The sequence below is a fragment of the Centruroides vittatus genome, unplaced genomic scaffold, assembly GCF_030686945.1.
Source record: "Centruroides vittatus isolate TY-2023 unplaced genomic scaffold, ASM3068694v2 contig_1012, whole genome shotgun sequence".
Lineage (NCBI taxonomy): Eukaryota > Metazoa > Arthropoda > Arachnida > Scorpiones > Buthidae > Centruroides > Centruroides vittatus.
In genome coordinates, this window is record NW_027120659.1 from 347069 (window position 1) to 371331 (window position 24263).

The window sequence follows — 24263 nt, forward strand, 5'->3', positions numbered from 1 at the left end:
AGGTCTGTCTCGAATGTGTCGGGCTTCGTCCTTCACCATTCGGCCGCCCTCATTCTGGGCCTGGATGAAACCACGATAACATTGAAAAAATTCCTCTTACTCACGAAGTAGAAAAATTAAAAGTAAAATATATATGTACAGCATATATCAGTAGACTATTTAATCGGTGTTGATGTAATTTTCTACCGAAATACATTGCCGACTACTCGACACAGCTCCAATAAATCATACAAATCAAGCATGCGGGACTTCCTCGCTCTTAATATGACAAATTCAAGGACACTGCATAACTCATAATATGTTTCGTGCTTATATGTATTCGTAAACTGTATTCTAGATACGTTTTTAACAATCATATTTCCTTGTCCAGTAGTAAAAATACGATATACTATAAGTAAATAGCTATAGCGGCGCTATTGAATTTGACACTATTGATCTATCACGAAGTTTAAAAATTCAAATAGTTTATTCTTAATAATATACACAATTCAAAATAACATAAAAACAGGGAAAAATCGATAACATAAAACTGATAATACTCTAAATCTGCAAATAAATATTACGTTTTCTAACCGATTACGATGTCATATATATATATTCGAATACGAAAAAATAAAATTCCGCATAAAAAAAATAATAATAAAAACATTTTTTCGCTCAAATAAATCATTATTTAATATTTATAAATTAATTTCATTAGGTAATCGGCGATTTTGCGATACGAACTGCGTAGCTTTCTATTTATAATTAAATAGAATTAGGAGTGTTTTTATCTGTAGAAATAATAGGACATATTCGAGATAATCTGGCAACACAACTTTTAATCCGAGTTTAATGGTGTCGAATATTGTATCGATTTGAAAGAAGAATGTTTCATATTTCAACTAGTCTTTGTAATTTAGTAAGTTCACAATTTAAAATCCTCGATTTACAAGTTATATAGATTGAAACTGCATTACCGTATTATAAATTCGGTTTAAAAGATATTTCAATATCAGCCATAATACCTTTTAAAGTATTTCGATTTCATTCAAATTGATGATAAAAACGTGTTGTAGTTCGATTTAGGAAGCTTAAGATAACATTTAAATCTTTTAATATAAACATAATGTGTCATTTATCGTTGTGTTTTATGTTATATAATTTATAATTGATCCCATAAAAATATGTGGTATTTCTATTACATAAAATATAAAATAATTGTGATTTGGTTCAGCCTTTTTATAAACCAATTCACATATTTGTGGCTTTCTAAACAAATATAAACATTTTTCAAATTATAAATATTTCAAATTAATACAACTTTTACAAGTATGCAGGGTCAGCAACCTGTAGATTGTGAGTTGCATGTATATTCTCATGAATTAGCATACTGATAAAGTAAACAATCGTTAAAATGTAAGATAAAGTAACTTGACGGATCAGTTTAATTAATTAATAGAAGAAATTCTTGATGATAAATGTTAATATTTTGGTTAAGTAATATTTATAATTTTGCTTTATATAGTAAACTGTGTTATCCGGGTATTCGGATAATATATCTGAAGACGTCTGATAAACGAAAGTGTTTTTAATTTTTATACTATTTATTGTTAAGAATAATATATATTTTTTTCTTTTTATTAAATAATTTTTATAAGATTTAAAAAGTCTTAATAACATTAAAAACAGAAATGATTCATTCAGACTTTAATATTTTATATTCATTACTCAGTTATCAAATAAAGACATATTTATTGTTTTACTGTTGAACTTTGTCCTGAAACTGGGCAGATAAAGCCTAAAGATGTTTTCTATCAATTCATTTGTGATCACCCAATGCTGAGATGTAAGCAAGTTGTCATTTTGATTTTTTTGTCATTTTTTTCATAACTTTAATGATAAGTTATTGTATTTATTTAATTTGCTGAGTGGTATTCTTGTTATTCATTAGTAAATTATTATAAATTTTAACATTATAGTTTTATTATGTAGCAAAATATAGGGTTGATAAATTAGGATTATACATTATATTTTCTTCTTGTTCTATATTATATATAATATTTTCTATAGCTTCTTGTTCTATTATTTTCATTTTTTTGATTTAGCATAAATAGAATTATTTATTTAGAGTGCACACTATTAATATTGAACTGATGTCTTTATTTTTGTTTTCCTACTATGAATACATATTTTCAAGCATAAAATTATTTTCAATTTTGATGTTCTGACTAACTTTCTGCCATTTCTTATATTCTTTTAAGATAGATTTCGTATTTTCTCATTAGTAGGCAACTTTTAATCAGTTTTCTGTAACTTTCATTAAAACATTCACTTTCATGTTAATTTAAGGGGTTAATTATATATGTTTTTGGTTGAATTGTATTTTTATTATAGGCTAAATGGTTAGACTCACATAGACAAACATACAGACACACTATTTGTCATCATTACATATATAGATAAGTTTGTAACCAGTCAGTGACAGAGAAGTGGTGACACAGAAGCAGTAATGTTGATGTCAGTGCCATCTATTGTTCAGTTTTTAACCAATTTTTAAAAAATTTTTTAAAAATACATTTGAACCCTATTTATATATTATTGAAAGGAACTGAGAAAATATTGTATAAGTGAGAAAAATGTACAAGTGAAAATACTATTGAATTGCTTTTAGAGCAGGGGTGTCAAACTCAAACTGCTTAAGTGCCAATTTTTTGTTTCATATGACAGCAGGCCAGATGTTTTTAGCTTTTGTAGCCAAAATTTTTCTAAAAAGTAGCCCAAAAGAAGCTGACTCAAAAAATTCCTTTTTAATAACCTGAGATTTCACAATAAACACAAAGCCACTGACAAAAAACCTTTTACAGTGTTGTATATGACAGAGAACCAACTAACATTTTCGGCCTCCACCAAGGCCTTCTTCAGGTTGAGAACTAAATGTCATCCCCTTCCAGACTGCCAGAACGATGCGTCCAAGAAATAAACATAGCACGTGTCATGTTTCACCCCTCTGCCTGGCTCCATTCGAATTCTTCGAACAGGTACCTCCATGCATGCATGATCGCGTCCCTGTCCTCAAAGTTGATGCAGGTGCCTTCCACGTTGGCCATATAGATCTCCCAGGCCTCCAGGTGCCGTATTTGATCGTATTGAAAAGCCCGCCAGATCAACTTAGTGCTCTGGAATGCGTGGAGGTACAGTACCTGTTAGAGGAATTCGAACAGAGTCAGGTGGAGGGGTGAAACGCGACACGTGTTATGTTTATTTCTTGGACGCATCGTTCTGGCAGTCTGGAAGGGGATGACATTTAGTTCTCAACCTGAAGAAGGCCTTGGTGGAGGCCGAAAATGTTATTTGGTTCTCTCATATACAACACTGTAAAAGGTTTTTTGTCGGTGACTTTGTGTCACTGACGGCAGTGTTAATAGTAGAAGATGTTTATTGTGTTTCACAATAAAATATAACAAACACCATTTCTAGTTTTCCAGCAATAACTTTAATCACAGAACAAACATTCTCAGCCAATTTACAGGCCTGAAGCAGAAATGTAAAATGATCTGGAAATAAGGATCGCAATACTCAAAGTACAAGCATAAACTGTACTGTACTAATATGTCAAAAATACACATTTTGTGTGCAAAATAGTGAAAATTGTGCAATAAATGATCTTGCCAAGATGGACTTTAATTTGAAATTCAAAAGATGAAATAGAGGAAACAAAATGTAAACAAGAAATTAAACACAGAAATAAATCAAATAAAATAAACATATCTAAGCAATACGAAAAAACAAAAACAATAATAATAATAATTGAGTTCAACAATTTTGTTAATTAAGTATTATTTGTTTACAAAATATCACATTTTCTTTGGTATCAAAATAATAAACACATAAACAAATAGCATTTTTGATGTCGCGGGCCACAACTAATTGTTTTGCGGGCCATATCTTTAACAAGCCTGTTTTAGAGTGATATTGTTGTCACAAAAGTAGAGCACAGTACAAATTGATACTGTAAAACTGAATTTGTTCATGCTATTCTTAACAAAGAAATTTTAATCTATTATATGTATAATAAATTTGAACAATATATAAAAGGAAAAGTAAAAACAGTGTAAAATTGTCATGTAATTTTTTTGATGGATTTGTCACATTCTGTACCAATATGGACAAGATTGCACATGTGAATGATACTGTTGGACCTTAACAGAGCTGTAAAGCATACCCATAGAAGCAAAAAGTCAAATGAACCACACCTCTACATGTGACTCTTTGCAAGATAAACTCCCCTGAAATCATCCTACTTTTAGGCACTATAAGGAGTCACATTATATGTTCCACTAAGCCTATTAGTATTATATATTAGTGAAAGCCTAGTGATGATATATAATTATAACTTATCTGCTGCAAAATAACTAAAAGAACAAAAATTAATCTGATTCTATTTCATTGTTTCAGAATGGTCACATTGTGGTCAAAATGAGCAAATCAAATCTTGAAATAATAAAATATACAAGGCAAATACATTCCTTATAAGTTAAAGAAACAGCTGTACAAATTATTCATATATAGGAAGAACAGAAGTGACAAAAAATTTTGAAGTTATATGTTACTCAAAATCACAAAACAACAGTTAAAAAGTAACTTTAACCATTCATTTTAACTGAAGTCATTTGAAATGATTCATGAAATACATTTAATAATTAAAATGTTCCATAACAACTTTTAATATAGTATTAAGCTATTGCAAGTATAAATATGTAACAATATTAATAATCACTAAATACACTTTTAATATTCTTTAAAACTATATTTCCTTTAAAACAAGTACAAATCCAAAAATAATATTTTGAATGACAACAAGCATGAAAAACAAATGTGTTCTAAAAACATTCAAATTAAAACAAAAAAATTTTAGAGTACAGTAGAGCATCGATTATCTGAAACAATTCAAGACTGAGGTTGTTCGGATAACTGATCATTTATGAAAAAATATATTAAACACTGAACTTTATTGTATATATTTTGTATTGCATGTCTTACAAATACATATCTCACATAAAGTAGTACATTAAAGTAGGCCTGCAGTTTACGTTGGCAGGGAGGGGAGAATGCTGCAGTGCCATAGCACTAGCAGAAATTTGGATTTGATGACTGGAATGCTTTCGGTTAACTGATGTTTCTGTTGATTGGTATTCGGATAATCGATCCTCTACTGTAGTTTGTTGTCTTGACAATCACAATCACATATTATTACAAATATTACATATTTAAGCACTGTGCTTTAAATGATGTGCTAATTATTCTTTATAATGGAAAATTAGAAATTTAAAATTATCTCTAAAATTAATGTTTGAGTAGTGAGTTAATGGCAGTTTACTCTGTTTATATAGGCCTATGTTGAGTCTATATTGAAGTGATTAATCATTTTTTTAAATAAAATATACTTATTTTAAATATAAAAAGAATATTCTTAAATATAAAGTGAAATTAATTTATAAAAACTAGGTCTATAATAATGATGTGTGATTATTTAGATAGATATGAAGTGCATCCAAAAAGTTTATGGAATTTCTTTATAGCATAGCAAATAACTTAAAATTTCAAAATAGTATTACAACTTAGACACCTTATACCTCTGAGAAATTATTAATTTAATATTGTAAACGTTTTCCACCTGTTCCACAGGTCATCTTCAAGCAATTTTTACTTTTGGAATGTTATCTCGTGCAGGTTCGAATGCATATGCGCAAGATATTTCAAATTTTAAAAATCGTCGGAACATTCCATGTAAAATATAAACAATAATAAAAACATTAATAAAATTAATTAAATAAACGTATTGATCCGCTAAATAATAACTTAAGGGATGTAAGCTGACATAAAATGCATTAACAAGTAATATATATCTATATTTTATACGGGATGAGGATATGCTGTATGCTTGATTAAATGGGGTGTTTGTCAATCATGAATTTCCATGCAGTTGGCAAATTTGTTGCGTCTTTATAGTTCAAACATCTACCTGTTGTCCCTGATCTGTATATTTCAAATTTTTCCACAGTTAATGCTAACGACGATGAGCGTACTTGTTTGATAACTTTGGCTTCATTTCAATTAATTACTGATCCCTCCGTTTGTGCCATTCTTGATAAGGTGGTGGTGCAGTGTCCTTTACTGATGTCATACATATGTTCTTTTAGCCTTTTGTTTAAGCCTCTGTTAGTGACTCCTATGTATTCTTTATTCAGGTCCAATTGATCATTTTCGTATGGTATTTTATAGACCTCAGAGCATTCATCTGCTTTTGTGCTATCTTTGTCATTCCTGAGGGCACTGTAGATGGTGGGTGCCCGCTTATAAATCAGCTTTGCATTCTTACGTTTGGCTATTACCTTCATTATTGTGGACAATCCTTCTCTGTACGTGAATTTAGTTATTTCTCCATTTGAATTCCCTTTCGGTTTCTTTTTATTAGGTTATGTAAGATTTTATTAGGTTTTTGACTATTGACTTTTTAAATCCTAGGGTTGTTGTAATGGTTCTAATTCTATTCAACTCTTGTATTCTGTCATAAACGTTGGAGCAATAGGCAAATGCTCTTCTAATAATGGCCCTAAATGCCGATAGTTTGTAAGTGGGCAGATCATTTGATGTGGAGGAAATGTATAGTGGGTCATGCGTGGGTTTGATATACACTTTCGTGGATAAGGAATCTTCTTTAAATGTAACACTGATATCCAAAAAATGTACCTCTGTTGTGCTGAGCTGTTCCAGTTTTAGCATTAGGCCATGGTTATTCGAATTCATCGCATTCAAAAAATGTTGTATTTTTTCATCTTTCTTCTATACAATTAGTATGTCGTCCACGTATCGTTTGTATAAAACGATATCATCCTTAAATGCTCTAATAGTAGTTTGCTCCAACTTACGTATCACCAATTCACAAAGTAGCCCAGACATTGGGCTACCCATGGGCACACCTTTCTTTTGCTTATAAATCTTGCCATCAAAAACAAAAACTGAATGGTAACATATTAGGTCAGCCAGTAGTTTCATGTCTTCAGGATAGGCTGTTATCCTTGGGTCTAACGTGCTGAGGGTGTCCATCAAAGCCATGAATTGGTGATACGTAAGTTGGAGCAAACTACTATTAGAGCATTTAAGGATGATATCGTTTTATACAAACGATACGTGGATGACATACTAATTGTATAGAAGAAAGATGAAAAAATACAACATTTTTTGAATGCGATGAATTCGAATAACCATGGCCTAATGCTAAAACTGGAACAGCTCAGCACAACAGAGGTACATTTTTTGGATATCAGTGTTACATTTAAAGAAGATTCCTTATCCACGAAAGTGTATATCAAACCCACGCATGACCCACTATACATTTCCTCCACATCAAATGATCTGCCCACTTACAAACTATCGGCATTTAGGGCCATTATTAGAAGAGCATTTGCCTATTGCTCCAACGTTTATGACAGAATACAAGAGTTGAATAGAATTAGAACCATTACAACAACCCTAGGATTTAAAAAGTCAATAGTCAAAAACCTAATAAAATCTTACATAACCTAATAAAAAGAAACCGAAAGGGAATTCAAATGGAGAAATAACTAAATTCACGTACAGAGAAGGATTGTCCACAATAATGAAGGAAATAGCCAAACGTAAGAATGCAAAGCTGATTTATAAGCGGGCACCCACCATCTACAGTGCCCTCAGGAATGACAAAGATAGCACAAAAGCAGATGAATGCTCTGAGGTCTATAAAATACCATACGAAAATGATCAATTGGACCTGAATAAAGAATACATAGGAGTCACTAACAGAGGCTTAAACAAAAGGCTAAAAGAACATATGTATGACATCAGTAAAGGACACTGCACCACCACCTTATCAAGAATGGCACAAACGGAGGGATCAGTAATTAATTGAAATGAAGCCAAAGTTATCAAACAAGTACGCTCATCGTCGTTAGCATTAACTGTGGAAAAATTTGAAATATACAGATCAGGGACAACAGGTAGATGTTTGAACTATAAAGACGCAACAAATTTGCCAACTGCATGGAAATTCATGATTGACAAACACCCCATTTAATCAAGCATACAGCATATCCTCATCCCGTATAAAATATAGATATATATTACTTGTTAATGCATTTTATGTCAGCTTACATCCCTTAAGTTATTATTTAGCGGATCAATACGTTTATTTAATTAATTTTATTAATGTTTTTATTATTGTTTATATTTTACATGGAATGTTCCGACGGTTTTTAAAATTTGAAATATCTTGCGCATATGCATTCGAACCTGCACGAGATAACATTCCAAAAGTAAAAATTGCTTGAAGATGACCTGTGGAACAGGTGGAAAACGTTTACAATATTAAATTAATAATTTCTCAGAGGTATAAGGTGTCTGAGTAGTAATATTTTAAAACTCTGAGCATTTATTCAAGTATTTAAAAATAGTTTTATATTTATTTTTTTAAATCATTTTAGACTGAAATGTTCTAGCAGAAGATTTTGTCTAAAGCTAGTATTGTATAAGTAAGTTTATTTGATTACAAATACGACCAAACTAAAACAATTCAATGAGGAAGAAGTTATAAAACTTTGGAAAATGAAGGCTGAAGAAAAGAAAGTACAGTAGAGAGTCGTTTATCCGAATCAATTGGGGACTAGGGTTGTTCGGATAACTTATTTTTTGGATAACCGATTATGTATGAAAAAATATATTAACCTAGCCAATGTTAAAATTTTTCTCCGTTGCATGTTGCTTCGCGTTTAATTTTCGTTGATTTTAAGCCTAACAAAAATTTTTATAATAATAATGGTGGCTATTGTATCGTTAAAAATTATTTCTTTATTTTGTACAAACAAAATAAATATATTAAAAAATATAAAAACAAAAAAAAATTATACTTTAGAAGTTAATCTAGTATCAAAAACATTCGATTCAGCACGATACAGACTGACTAAAAAGCTTTTGATTAACCGACGTTTTGGTTGATCGGCTTTTGGATAAACGACGCTCTATTGTATATGACATTGCTAAAAGCATTGAAGAGATCACTTTTAGGAATATATCAGACACTTCAGAAAGATGAAAATTGGAATGCTAAACTTAGATGAGCCTAGACCAATGATGATGACATGTACAGATGAAATTTGTCAGTCAACTTTTGTGGACAGTTATTATGAAAAATTTGTGTTTTTCAGTCTTCTGCTGAAACATTATTGATAGATATAGTTTCAAGTTATCTACTTTAGATTGAAAGTTACTGATCAAAAGAAATAAACTTAATTAATGTAAAAGAATATGAAGTAAATAAATAACAAAAGAAACATTCAAAAATTAGGATAAACCTGTTTAATAAACATATAAAAAGGAATTGTTTTTATACATTAGTTTAATGTCACAAAGAAAACATAAAAATATAAAATACAGTATAACTTCAAATTTGCAAGCAACTGTGCTTTCATCAAAACATTTATAATCAGATAAAAGTGAAACACTAGGGTTCCTCTAAAATTTCCCCATTAAATGAAAACATGGTTGCAAAAATTATGCATATTGTTACATTTTTCTTACAGTATTTTTGAAAAATATTACAATTTATTGCTAAATTGTGTCAGTAAATATTGGCAAAAATTTTGCCAAATCACCAGAATAAATTTTTCATCACCAAGACACTTAAAACATCACCAAATCTGGCAACTGTGCATGAATCTTTAAAGTGTAATCATTATGTAATTATTAGAAATTTATAATGAAAGAAATGTTTTGCAATGGGTTTGTATATAGTTTGCAATGCTAGTATATAGTTGAAATGCATTTTTTTAGATTTTACTTAAAATTTATACTTGTGTATTTAGTTAAATCAAAATTCTAATTAAAATAATTGTTTATGTTAACTTATATTCATAATGAGAAACCAAAATTTTTTCAAAGTGTGGATTTGTGTGAATCTTATATTTGATATATAATTATGTACTTCAAAAAATATGTGTTCTAATAAAACATCATTATCTAAGAAAAAACAATAAATACAATATGTATTTGTAATACTGTAAGTAAACAAAAATTTTACAATAGTTATAAATTATTTCTATTGAGAAAAGTATAAAAGCACCATGATAAATGTGACAAAATGTCTGTAGTGAATAGGTGCATGTTATGTTGATTATAATCATTTCATCCACAGAATTTAGTGGATGAATTTTTAATGTAGCAGTTCTTAAACTTTGCCAAAATTTCTCACATTGACATTTATAGATTCTCATTTATTGTTTTGAGGTTTGTAGTTAGTATTCAATTTAATACAAGATAGATAAAATCTTATTTAACTTGAACAGGCATAGTATTTTTATGTACATATTTCTCCGAGAGCCACTACATCACAAAACCAATGAATTTTTATGCTGGTTCATTGGTTTTGTGATGTAATGGATCTCGGATTAATATTAACCAGTATTGGGGTGTTGTTTTTATGCACATATTTCTTTTTGTGATTTTAATTGGGCTGTAATTTGAAAAAATTGTAGACCTATAAGTTCCCACTGTCATCTGTCTACCCATCTGTCTTTCTTTAATCTTGAGAACGGAGTTAGATAGATGAAAGATGAGACCAGATATGGAAACCTAAGGAGCAGGAGTGGGGATTTTAATCCAGCAGTGTTTTCAGTCCAGCTGGATTTTTGCTGGACCAAAATCATTCCAGCTGGATCCAGTGCGGATGTATTTTTGGTGCAATAAAGTGTTATCTGTCTATCTATCTATCCAGCAATTTATGGTTTTTTTTTTTTAAAGAAATAAAACATTTTTTTAAAATACTTAAGAAGCTTTTATTATTTAAATTGGTCACTATAAATCAGTAAAACTTCTTACACATTTAGGTAGTAAATTTAACTTTGGTTCAGTTTAACACTTTTAAAGTTAATTTTCTCTATCTCAATGTTTAATTAGATTATAATTATAATGTAATCGTTAAGTTAAATAATAGCAAAGGTAATTCTACTAATTAATTTATATTAATATATATTATAATAATGTAAGGACGGATAATCAGTGGCTAAGTGGCTATCAGTCTTACCAGTTTTCTTATATAGGCTCTAAATTTAGTCTGTAGTTATTTATAAGTATATAAAAACTATGTACTGGAAGTAGTATAATTTATATAAACTACACCTTTATCAATCCAGCGAAATTTAATAAAATAATGTTTTCAATCGTTTTTAACGATCTTCCTCGGTTACAAAAAATAGAAATATAGAACATAAAATGTGTTCAGAATAAATATAAAAATTAACGGAAAATGCCCAAGTGGACAAAATATAGATAAACAAACAAAATAAATAGCGAAAAGGAAAAAAATATAAGATATAACAACGAAACCAGCATTGTCCGTTAATAACATTAATTAATATAAAAGGATCTCCACACGGTAGACAATGAGTCTGCATCTCTATGGTTTATACAACTAGTTGCCATGTGCACCTTGCAGATTTCCAATCTCTCAAAATGTCTGACCATTTGCCTATTCGTCGTCGTTTTTATAATTGCTGCTTGATCCCATTGGACGTTATCATTCTTCTGTCTTGTGTAAGATGATGCCAGTGCAGTGTTGTCAAGGTTCTTACTGATTGTATATTTGTGCTCCTTGAGCCTTTGTTTTAAACTGCACATCATTGCACCCACATAAACAAGCTTGGAATTGAAATGTTGGCCGTGTACAGGCACTGAATATATACCCGTTGTTGAATTCCGATCCTCTTTCTTTTTATCATTTCTTAAAAGTTTGAGAACAGTAGGATTATGTCGGTATACAATGTGAAAATTATTAGATCTGGCAGTATATCTATGTATCTTGTTGTTTAAAAATGGGATATTTTATGGTATATAACATCATTCAATAAAAGCCAAATGATTGCTGGATTAAACCGTGGCCTGACAGTTGGATGATGGCTGTATGAATACAATATAATGAATACAAATGAATTTAAGTCATGATTTATTCAGTGTTTGCAATTTCATGTTAAGGAATCAATTACCAAATTAGATTATTCATTCTGTTACCCTTGTAATTTTCTGCTTTTTCCAAAAATAAAATCTGCTATGAAAGGGTGAAGATTTTCAGAAATTTCTGACATCCAATGTCATGTGACAAAGGAACTCAAGGGTGTTTCACCAACAGCATTTAACTAAATGAATAACTGCAGAACAGAATTATTTAAAAGTAAGATTAACTGCTAGTGCAAAAGTTTTCTACAGGTCCATTTCAGGTATTATGGTAAATTGTCACATCTTGTGTATATGTAGGGAATGTTCACAAACCATGTAACTCGAACAGGGGTAAGGGGTAAGTCAGTGGCTACTATGAACCACTACAACAGGGAGGGGGTTTGTGTCTGGTCATGTAATCTAGCCTCCTCTTAAAAAAATTGTTCTGTAATATATCCTATTATCTGTTGAAAGTGTATTATAAATATGATGTCAAAAAAGTTTTAAATAGCTACACATGACAAATATTAATATAAAAAGAATCACATATATCATTGTCTGTTGGCATTATGAAAAAATGATTTATTTTGCAAGCACTTTTGGCAGTCTAAAAACTGTCCTCTTTAGGCAGAATCATTGTTAGAGATTCCAGGAAACAAAACATTTGAATTCAAGAAAAAGAATTTGAACATCAACCAACGTTTTCTCAAAATTGTTTGTCTCACATGCACATGGAAATTTAAATTATACATGTACAGTTTACAAAAATTATACCTTAACACAAAATATGATGAAATGTAGAATAAAACATCAAGAACAAATGGATTAAAATAAAGTACATAAATAATAATGGATTAAATAGTCAATAAACAAAAATAAACATATAGTGGCTGATGTATTTCATTGGGAACCATGTGATTTAGAACCTTAGAAGGCTAAACAGTGCTATCCACAGTTCACAGTGTGGGAGAGTTGCACAGTGACAACAATGAGATGTAAAGTGATTCCCATATAAATAACATTTTTTGATGCCCACAGCATTTTAGAAGGAAAACTTGGAACCAAATTGTTTCAAAGTTACTTTCTCTTGCTTTTTTAGCTAACTTTATTGTATACTTTCTATGCACTATTTATTATGATGTTCTGTGAGATGGAGGTGGAGCATTCTAGTAGTGGCTTCAATAATATATGATAGTTTCAACCCAGTTAGGGGATTTTGCAAGGGTATAGTATTATATATACTCCAGACTTTTCATAGAGTGTGACCTTGTCTTTATCATTACAAAGTATCCTATGTAAGGTGGGCTGGGATGCTAGTAACAAAATATAGTCAAATTTCTTGAAGACTCAACAAATACATAATGAAGCAGGACAGAATGGCTAGGGTTATGAAAACTAATTCCTTCTTAGAATACAAAGTGGTTGGTGGAAATAACATGCATTTGATCCAGTTAACTAAATGTTTAAACTTGGCTAAGAATATCCAGCACTGCAAACAGTCAATTTAAGAAGGGAAATCTCATCTACAAGAAATTGGGAGGATGGATATAAGAATGCCCTGCGTATCAGTGCTATAATAGCTATGTTTTTGTACCTTGAGGGCTGAAAAGCCATAAAAAATGTTTTGTTCTCTAGAATCTCTAACAATGATTCTGCCTGAAAAGGACAGTTTTAGATTGCCAAAAGTGCTTGCAAAATAAAGCACTTTTTCATAATGCCAACAGACAGTAATATATGTGATTCTTTTTATAAATATGATGTCATGTGCACAATGGATCACAATGTAAGGGAAACTACTATTAGTAGAAGCAACACTGAGCCGAAGAGAGAATAAGTTAGCAATATCTGTTTAGAACTGGTGATGCAACAGCAGTATTATGATATATTAGTTACACAGTTTTAATTACTTAATTTAATTCATTATTATAAAAAATGATCTTTAGAAACTGTGACATGTGAATGGAAAGATGAAGAGGATATTAAATTTCTTAAATTACAGGAATAAAATAAATTTTTGTTTAAGTATTCTTTTTGTATATAAATTAAATCAATATTTCTTCTTTTAATAATTTATGACTTAAGGTTTTTAGTTATTTATATAAAATAAATTGAAATTGTTATTAAAATGCCATAACATTATATTTAAAATTATTATATATTTTTGTGTATCTAAATTTCTGAATTAATGAATAGTTACATGTAAATTCCTAATACTTCTGATAATGATATAAAATTTAGAGAGTTAATTGTCATTTAATCTGCACATTTAGTCAGTTGCAAAAAGTTTTTGAGTTTTCTTCTTGAGAGATATAAAGTTGTGATTGGTTAACTGGATAGTATTTTTCACTCAACACTGAATTAGCAATTTTTAAAATTTTATCAACAGGAAATGATATATATCAGTAATATATAAAACATATCAAAAATAAACAATGCATATAAAAATCAAGGTTCAATAATGGGGTTAAATTTTCAAAATTAATTGACAATTTAAATTAATGATGTTAATGTGTTACTGTGTAATGATGACAAAGATTCATCTTACTAATACACTAAGAACCCGCTTAATGCTGCCTTGCTTAATGCTGATTCGATATAATGTGGTCTGCTCGAAGCCTAAAAATAAGGTAAAAATTTACGCTGATTTAAATTATCACAACATTTCATTGATTCGTGTATAATATGATTATTTATGAACATGAACCAATCAGAAAAAGGTAGCAAAAAGGTGTACTTTCTTTAAATCTATGTTTGTTTGGTGCAATTTTGGAAAAAAAATATATCATCATGGATGCCATAGGCAATATCGGCTTCGCTTTGCAAGAATTAACTGATAAATGCACGAATGAAATGTGGAAGAAGTTATGGCTGAAGGTGTCCAAGAATACTCAATGAGAAGAGCCTATCTCTGTATCGTTAGGTTGACCAAATTGTCAACCTAATCGATACAGCAGGACTAGATGTAGACGTGCAGGATATTGAGGAGTTACTGTAGGTTTCTGGTGAGAGCCTTACCAATGACGACTTTCAAGAACTGGCAGAACAAGGAATTCGTGTCAAACTGGAAAATAGAGATTCTGAAAACTAAGAACCCAAAGAATTTCTCTGCGGTTTTCCTTCATAAAAGTTGGTAACGATAACTGAAATTGTTGATCAAATTGTAGTGAATGATCCAGATTTTGAAAGGAGTGCAAAAGCAAAATGAGGCATTTTGGATGTGATCTTCTGCTACTGACATTTGCTTAAGGAAAGAAAAAGTGACAAATGAAAGTACACAACTTTATTGCAAAAAACCAGAATTTCAGAAGAGCCAGGACCTTTGTCACAAAAAATGAACTTTACATTTCTATGTGCATATGTTTATATGTTGTTTAACATATATTATTATACGAATTAATTTAAAAATAACTTAAAATCTAAATAAAATCTGTTTATTTTTGGGCCCGTGTTCCCCTTTCCCTATTTACTCTATGTTAAAATGACCTTGTTTAACGCTGTTTTGTTTAGCGCTTTGTCATCTAGGAACGCATCTTCTGCGTTAAGCAGGGTCTTACTGTATATGTACCATAATACAAGTACAATTAATAGACATAGTGTTTATCATTTTTAATGTAGGCCTATAATGTGGATTTTTCAGTTTATATATGTTTAATAATCACTTTATAACTTAGTATGGTATAAATTATTCATTTGTTTCTTTATTCTAAAGAGGTCCATTATTTTAAAATAATCCTTTGCTTTATGTTAAATTGTAATGAGTTCTTCAGTTCAGACTTTCCTAGATTAATTCAAAGTCAATTTATTTTATCTAATAAACTTATTAAAAAGTTTCATTAACTTTATTTAATTGAATTTTGATTTTTAATTTTTTTATATGCATAATTTACTTTTTGATACATTTTATGTATTAACAACATATTTTGTTTTCTGCTGATAAAATAAATAACACTGCTTATTTAGTGTTGAGTGGAAAATACTATTCTGTTAATCAATCATAACATTATCTCTCTTCAGAGGAAAATTGAGAAAACTTTTTGTGACTGACTAAATTTGTAGATTAAATGACAGTTAAACTACTACTAAAGACTGATGTTCTGAAAGTAACATAACAGAATTTTTTATATCATTAGAACTACTTTGAAGTTTTAAAATATAAGCCTAGCTTTATATCAATGGAATTAACAGTCATTTTAGCAAAAATATTTGTTGATGTAGTCCAGGAGTCACCAAACTTTTTTCACAGCTGGCCAGATAACTGAATGGTTATGAAACACACAACCATTTTGTTCAAATAGTATACTGAATACACAAAAAAATAAAAAAAAAACCAACGTATTTATTTACCAATACACAAACATGATTGCTGCAGCAAGCTCATAATTGCTTTTTTTAGAAACTTCATTGCAGGTACTCACACAAAAAGCACTCTGATATCCAAAGTCGCAAAAAATCCGAATTTTTCATTTCACTGATTTTCCTAAAAATTATATTACTGTCAAATGCAAAAATTAGATTGGACCAATTTTGGCATTTTTACTTACACTTATTTTAATTTTTTCTACATAGTAAGTTTATCTATAATATATCTTATATATAAAATTCTCGTGTCACAATTTTTGTTACCGTACTCCTCCGAAACGGCTTTACCGATTTTTACCAAATTTTATATGCATATTCAGTGGGTCTGAGAATCGGCTACTATCTATTTTTCATACCCCTACACCATTTCCCCCCTTTCAAAAATATATTTATATATGGATTAAGGCTTTTATGTCCAACAGATGGCGCTAACTTCCGACGACCTAAGTTTGCTTTTCTGTGAGGCATTATGCTTTTCTGTGAGAATGGACTGAAGCAGATCATTTTCTATCTATCTATATAAATAAAATATAACGTTCGTTTGTTCTTACCGATTTCTTTGAAATTTTGACACAACGTTGCATTCGAATACGCACGTGTTTTTATATAATATACATGTCGAAATTCCCCCCAGTGGGGGGAGATGGACGGGCTTAAGGCTTACCGTGAAGAACTCTGCTTCTATTATACTATTTTACATGCGGTTTTTTGCGTTTTTAATTGCGTTTTAATACATTACGTCAACAGAATATACACTAAAAAGGGATTTTTCGATATTTTCCAGCGGGAAAAGTGACGGGATTAAGGCTTACTGTGAAGAACTTGGCTTCTATTATACTATTTTAGATGCGTTTTTGATTGCGTTTTAATAGGGTACATCAAGAGAATGTACACTAAGAAGGGATTTTTTGAAATTCCCCCCACGGGGGAAGTGTTATACATTTATAATAGATACATTTTGAGCCCCAACAACATGTGGCCGGGTCAGCTAGTATTTTCATATAAATAATTATATTTTAGCTTATTTGTGGCACAGTGTGGCAGCGGACCAGATGAACTGACCTCGTGAGCCATAGTTTGGTGATCCCTGATGTCGGCTATTGAAATACGTTAATAAACCGTATTTTTGTGTGTTTAACCCATGATGGCATATACCTCGTAGAAAATTGCTAAAACCAAAATAAAACTTTTCATAACTTGCCTCATCATATATCCTGCACCTATGGGAACAGCCATTGCTCCATAGGTGCACGTTTGTGATTGCACTTCAAAATCAGTGTGAAATCTGCTCCATTGAATAACCTGTATTTCTTTTCAAATTGACTTTTGTAAACACAGATAACCTATGGGTTGCATGCATAAAAGTGTAGTATTGTTAAATGGAATTTTTATTTATAAATGAAAATTTTTTAAAAGAACTAAAAAATATATAATACGTATTGTGTCATGTATTGTCTGTATCTTATGTAATGTGTATGTAAGTTAGTACTAAAGTGTTTTTTTAATACTTAAACAATGAACTTCAGAATTCAATGAATTATCTAAATATTTTATCACTATATTAAAAGTATGAAGGTTTATAGCTGTTCTTGTATAAAAGCTTATATACTTTTTTAATATAAGAAATTTTAATTTTTATAACACATTGCAATCTGTAGTTACTTTATTAAATTTAGTACATAATACAGGATGTCCCAGAAGTCTTTCCCTGATTACAAACATGCAGAAGGCTGAAAATGTGACACATAGACACATATCTTTTATCTTGAAGTGCAGGTAACATATTCAAGTTTTTGTGCACACACACACACACACACACACACACACAATTAATAAATTTTGACGTGTGCTCCTTTTGTTGCTCGAAGGATATCCAGGCAGTATTCCAATTCCATATGTGTTGGTCAACATATCGTGGGGGATGGATGTTATGACGTCAGTAATTCTGCGCCGTAATGCTACGATGTCATTCACTGGTGTTTCGTAAACCTGGTCCTTGACATAACCCCAAAGGAAGAAATCCAGTGGTGTTATGTCTGGTGATCGTAGATGCCAGTTGATGGGGACCACCACGCCCAATCCATCTTCCTGGAAATGCTGTATCCAAATAGGCATGAACATCTAACCCCCAAGGAGGTGGCACACCACCTTGTTGGAAAATTAAGGTTTCTTTCTCCTGGTTTGAGTACATGTTTGCAAATGGTTTCTGATTCTGCTGTTGTTTTGTTATGTCACTGGGTCCTGTAACAAAGTAACAGTGAGTATGTATGTGTACACAAAAACTTGAATATGTTACCTGCACCTCAAGATAAAAGATATGTGTCTGTGTCATATTTTCTGCCTTCTGCATGTTTGTAATCAGGGAAAGACTTCTGGGACACCCTGTATTTCTTATGTTGAATATAATGCATCAAACATATACAGTGGGTGATCAGTTAATGAACATAATCTGTTCCAAGACTTTGTTCGCTATCCGAATTGTTCGTTAACTGATTATCGATTTACCATAGATTTTTATGGGAATTTGATTAATTTCGTTCTGGAAACCCCAAAAAATAAATAAAAAAATTATAATCTTTCTTACTATGTTTAACCCTTTCCATGCGGTTATACGCCTTTAGGCATATGTCACGTGACTTGCCGTTAATTTGTGATGCGGCATACGCCTTTAGGCGTAATTAATCAAAAAATTCGATTATTTTGCGTTATATTCGATTTTCCAGCGATCTTAGCTTTGATTCGCTATTCTGTAGGTCAATTGACTTTGTTTAAGCCAAAAAGTGTTTGTGACCACCCCTGGGCCATAAATATTTTGGTAAAATAGACCCTCTCCCTGCCAAGTAATTAGAGACATAGTGTAAATAATGGCAATAACTTCTCCCCCGCTCTAGCTAGAGAGCTGCGGTTTCTTTTATTTAAAAGAAGACAGATGTATCTAACTAACAAATGTACAAAGTTTAGCGATTTTCTGTAAATTAATTATTTTTATCTTTTGTTCGTAAGCTTCAAATTTTCATATTATTTTAAATTTCTATTAAATTAAAAATTAAACAATCGTAAACTGTAATATGTTCTTAATCAAACGCAAAAAACAGATTAAACATAGCACGATTTTAAAGCAAAATATCACGATTTAAAAATTATCCAAAAACTGCAAAAAATGCACCACATGACGAATTCCACTCAATTATTTGCTGTAGATCGCCAGCATGGAAAGGGTTAAGAAACTGAAAGCAATCTCTCCATTTTTTCATAGATGGCACATCTTTGTTTCTCAGATGTGATTTTCATTTTACTCCTTTAGCTGCTCGAGTCTTCTTGATTATATGTTTCTTAGCTAAGATTGTGCCTAGTGTAGACCTGTTCGAGCCATACTGCCTAGCACCATCAGACATCTGCCCACTCTCTACCTTGGCTATTATCTCTTGCTTGGTTTCTAAGATGAGCATGGTTTTTGACACCACTCTTTTTAGGCTTCATAATAATATCAATGTCTTTTTGAAATAAAAAGTTCAGAAAAGCACTCACAAAAATTCAGTGAACAGAAATCAACAAGCACAGGAAAGAATTATGTAAATGTAAGGCCCAAATAAAATTCGAAATTTTGGTGTTAAACCATTAACGAATATCCAATAGAACAGTTAAACTTTCATCTTTAGAAAATAGAAACTGATACAAAACTTAACATGTGCCCAACAGTCTCGCAAGGACTATAAAAAAATTATATGTCAGAAAGGTAAGCAAAAAGCTGGAATTACAATGGAGAGTTTCAAAGTTCAGAGGAATAATATCTGATTGGTATCGGGTTTAGCGTCTCCTGTGCTCCGAAAGGTTTTGAATTGTTACCTGGAGACAAGAGAAAACCAATTGGTATTTGTTATTTTATGTTGCCTCTTTTTGTGTTTGTTCTGTGAAGTGTTCGTTGTCCAAACTGTTTGTTAACCAATCACCCACTGTATTGAAATATAGTAGAATCTGCTTATTGTAATCACTTTGGGACCTATATAGATTGATGATAATAACTCACTGATAACATTAGATGAAATAAGTTAATAAGAGTACAATTAATAGAAATTCTGATTTTATTGACTCTGGCATTAAGAATATAGCTTCAAGTTACATACTTTTTACATTTTCTAATTATTTTAATATATACACCTAATTAATATTTATTAATTACACCTAACCTTCATTTACATGATATTTGAATTGCACAATTTCATTTTAATACAATTAGAAAAATGTGATTTACATTGTATTTAAAACATTTTTTAGTATTTTATTCTAAAATTAATATTATTAATGAAAATACTTATGGTAATTTAAGCCTATTCTAACTGTTATATCATTACAATACATTGTTGTGATTTTTGACTAAAAATTAAAAAAAAAATGTTATGTCACAACTTGGTACATTATGCAGTAAACTTAGTTCAGTATCAGAAAATTTATAAAAAAAAAATTAAATGGAAATAAAAACATAAGCTTTGATAATAGATTTTATTGAGATTAGACTATCAACTTCTTCAAGAAAGTAATTAGTAAAAAAAATTGAGATTGAAGAAGTTACTGGTAATAATAGAAGTGAAGGTGGTTTTCAATATAAAAAAAAAGAATAAACTTTCAATTTTATTTTCTTTTATAATGGAAAATAAAAACTGGAATCTTGAAAACTATTCTTCTATTTTCAATATAAATGTTAGTTTTGATTTACACAATTTAGATTTTATATAAAACCAATCTACCATCAAGGGTTAGTTTGAAAACTGTTAAATGGTTGCAGTGTGGTCGTGTTGGTAAACAAAAAGTCCAACTCCAGCAAATTTTTCGACTCCAACTCCATTATCCTTTTTTAAAATGTTGCACTGTGATTCCTTTTATAAGAAAGATACTACTGGGTACCCGAATATTTTTATGTAAAATTTCTCTATGAAAAGTAGTACTAAAATTGATGGTGAGAATCAAAAACTGGATAAAATGAATCTAATTTGGGAAAACTTTTGAGTACTTAGAGACAAACTACATCTTAAAAGCCAAAAGAATTCCACTTTTATTAGTTAATTATGAAAAATTGATTTAAATTAAATTATTTTGGAGAAAAAAAAGCAAAAAAATAACAATTTTATGACACAATAAATTGGCATGTAAAATAGTTTCTTCTGTTCTTGCTACTACAGGAATAGTTGATTTCCTACTGATGTTTGACTAAACTCAAATATTTAGTAGAATTTCAAAATATGAAATTTGGAAAAAAAATTAATTATCTTGAACCAATGGGTGCAATTGTGCCCCAAGAACTTAAACCAGTGAATAATAAGCTGAAACAATCCTATTAATTACATTTTGCAATTTTCTCTTTCTCTTTTAGTTTATTGAAGTTAGATTCTGATCTTGGTTATACTTTTTTCATTGTTTTTCTATTGAGTGTTTTTTTTGAAGCTATAATAAATTATCATAAATAACTTGAAACCAGTAGAAGGGCAATAAAAAATTAATTAGTCAAATTAGTTAAAGAAAAAAACAATTGATATACAAAGTAAAACACCCGAGATATAAAAAAATATTGCACCCAAAAAAATTATGACACCCAAAATGAAAGTCAAATTTTTTCTTGGAAGTTTCTCTGTGGTAAAGATAAGCTTGGTGCTTTGAAGCAATATCATGTATTTACTTACCAGTTGTGATCCTATGACTACAAGTGTTCAGTAGTTTGGACACTGGTGAGCCTTGTTAGTAAAAGCTATTTTCTGAAAACATAGAGCATGCTGCATGAGATACACTATAACATTTTGCTATGAAATGGCCTTTATGGGTTAATATTTTAATGTCTAAATTTATCTGTGTTCCATTTTCTAAGAAATATCATTAGATACTAATTAATTAAATAATATTTTTTTTACTTCACATTTTATCAATAGTAAACTTTAATATTGAAGTCATTGGAATCAAAAGACATTCTACTGACTCTGGCAACACTGGTTAGGTATATAATTATAATTGATTATTATTGATTGATAGTAATTCATCTACTGTTATAATTGAAGTAAGAAATGTCAGCAGTTGAATTTACTCTATACTGTGAACAAATAATAATTAAAATGATTAATGTTTAAAGCACTGATTAAGAGTGATAACATGCAATCATTATCAGCTATTGATATCAACCATATGCTGTGAGACTGATAGCATGAAAAGACAATTTTAAAATGCCTATTTACTTGAAGATAATTGCAACAATAACCAAAACTCTGATTATAAATTTTTTTAAAGTATTTTAATTTGTTTTTAACATGCTATTATTTTGATAATGTTAAACAGCTGATATTAATATCTGTGCAAATACAATAAGTTGATTTTACTATAATTGTTGATTCTTATTGGATCTAAAAGTCTATAATTTGCTATTACTGTTTGTTTTTGATACAGTTGAGGACATTTTTACATTTTTTTCCTCTAGGATTTTATATATATATATATATAATTTTGTTAAACAAAAATGTTTTAAATATATAGCAAGAGTGTTTGATTATTCATATTCTATTTATTTATATTGAATGAAATGTCCTCTCTCACTCTAATGAGTTTTATACTCATTTTTCCATATAAATCTCTTCCTGGTTGTTTTTTTTAGATGTATCAAGTTTGAAAACTGTTAAATGGTTTTTTGGAATAAAAATATCAAAATAGATGAATATATTATAATCACTTTATATGTAAAAAAGTAAAAAAAAATGATCATAATCTATTCATCTATTTTGAAGTTGCAAATTAGTTTTCAGTTCACTAAATGAAAATAACTTTCGTCTGTATTACTTTCATAACATCATTTTAAATTATACTCTTTCACCACAGATATTACTTGAACAGAGATCAAGCACTACAGCTTTTCTACAATAACAAGATATCAGGTAATGATTTTTCACATATAGTATGAAACAAAAAGTGTTTTTACTTAATTTATTTTTTTTTTTAAGTTTTTACTTAAAAAGATAAGTTAATAGAATAAATTGACTCCATAAGTGAGTGGTTTTCTTCCAAAAATTTTTAAAGTGTACATTTTTAAAATTTGATAGTCTCATTATTTGTTTCTGTTTAATACAGTGATGTTACTTTATTATTATTATTACAATAATAACAATGAAATAATTTCACTGTCATAATACAGTAATGATGATGATGATGATAGTTGTTGACTGCAATAATGAATGCACAGAAATAATAAGCATTTCAAATGATGAAATAAAGCTATGATATTTGATTCTAATAATAAAAAACAAAAGTGAAAAAATTTTTATTACTTAATTTATTTGGAATGCAATAGTTGTAAACTATTATTTTTTATTTAATATACAATAAAATATAAATACAACTTTTTCACAAAGTAAAACCTTTGCTTTTTTCTTCTGTCATTTTTGTGTATTTATATTTTATTGTATATTAAATGTAAATAACCGTCAGCCATGTTTTTTACTATTTTTACCAAAATATTATTTTTTAGTCATAAAGAAATGTTCTGTTATTTATTCCATAGACATTTTTAGTGTATGTATGCAAACAGGCTGCTATTTTTTTTTCCCTGTAAACTGATGATACTATCTACATATGGTTTTTATTTTTTTGTTTTTAAAATGCATGTTATCAGATCTATTATTATTTCTCTAAGCTTTTTTTTTTTGCTTTTACTGTAAAACTTTCATTAAAAATATTATATGGCTTTACAATATTAAAAAATAAAATATTGTCTCCTACCATTTTTAGATGTACAGTACAATAAATAGCACATAAAACTTATTTATTTATTTTTAAGTAAATACAATGATGAGGCTCAAAGATCCAGTAAGTGTAGCAAAATAACACAATATAAAATAAAAACAGGGTAACAATAAGAGTACACAAGAAAT

General features: G+C 29.7%; 1 protein-coding gene across 6 annotated transcripts in view; it reads left to right on the forward strand.

The window, feature by feature from the left end:
- Nucleotides 1–771: 771 nt before the first annotated feature.
- The window catches only part of Axud1 (AXIN1 up-regulated 1), a 70349-nt gene continuing 46857 nt past the window's right edge, over nt 772–24263 (forward strand). For 4 of the 6 annotated variants that reach the window (XM_067282901.1, XM_067283168.1, XM_067282825.1 and 1 more), the window contains exons 1-2: nt 790–901; nt 23215–23270. Coding sequence is in view for 1 of the 6 variants with exons in the window: in XM_067283027.1 (XP_067139128.1) it covers nt 869–901 (33 nt within the window). In the remaining 5 variants the exon portion in view is untranslated. Of the gene's footprint in view, nt 902–23214; nt 23271–24263 lie in introns of all 6 variants that reach the window. The other 2 variants (XM_067283027.1, XM_067282963.1) reach the window with 2 other exon arrangements.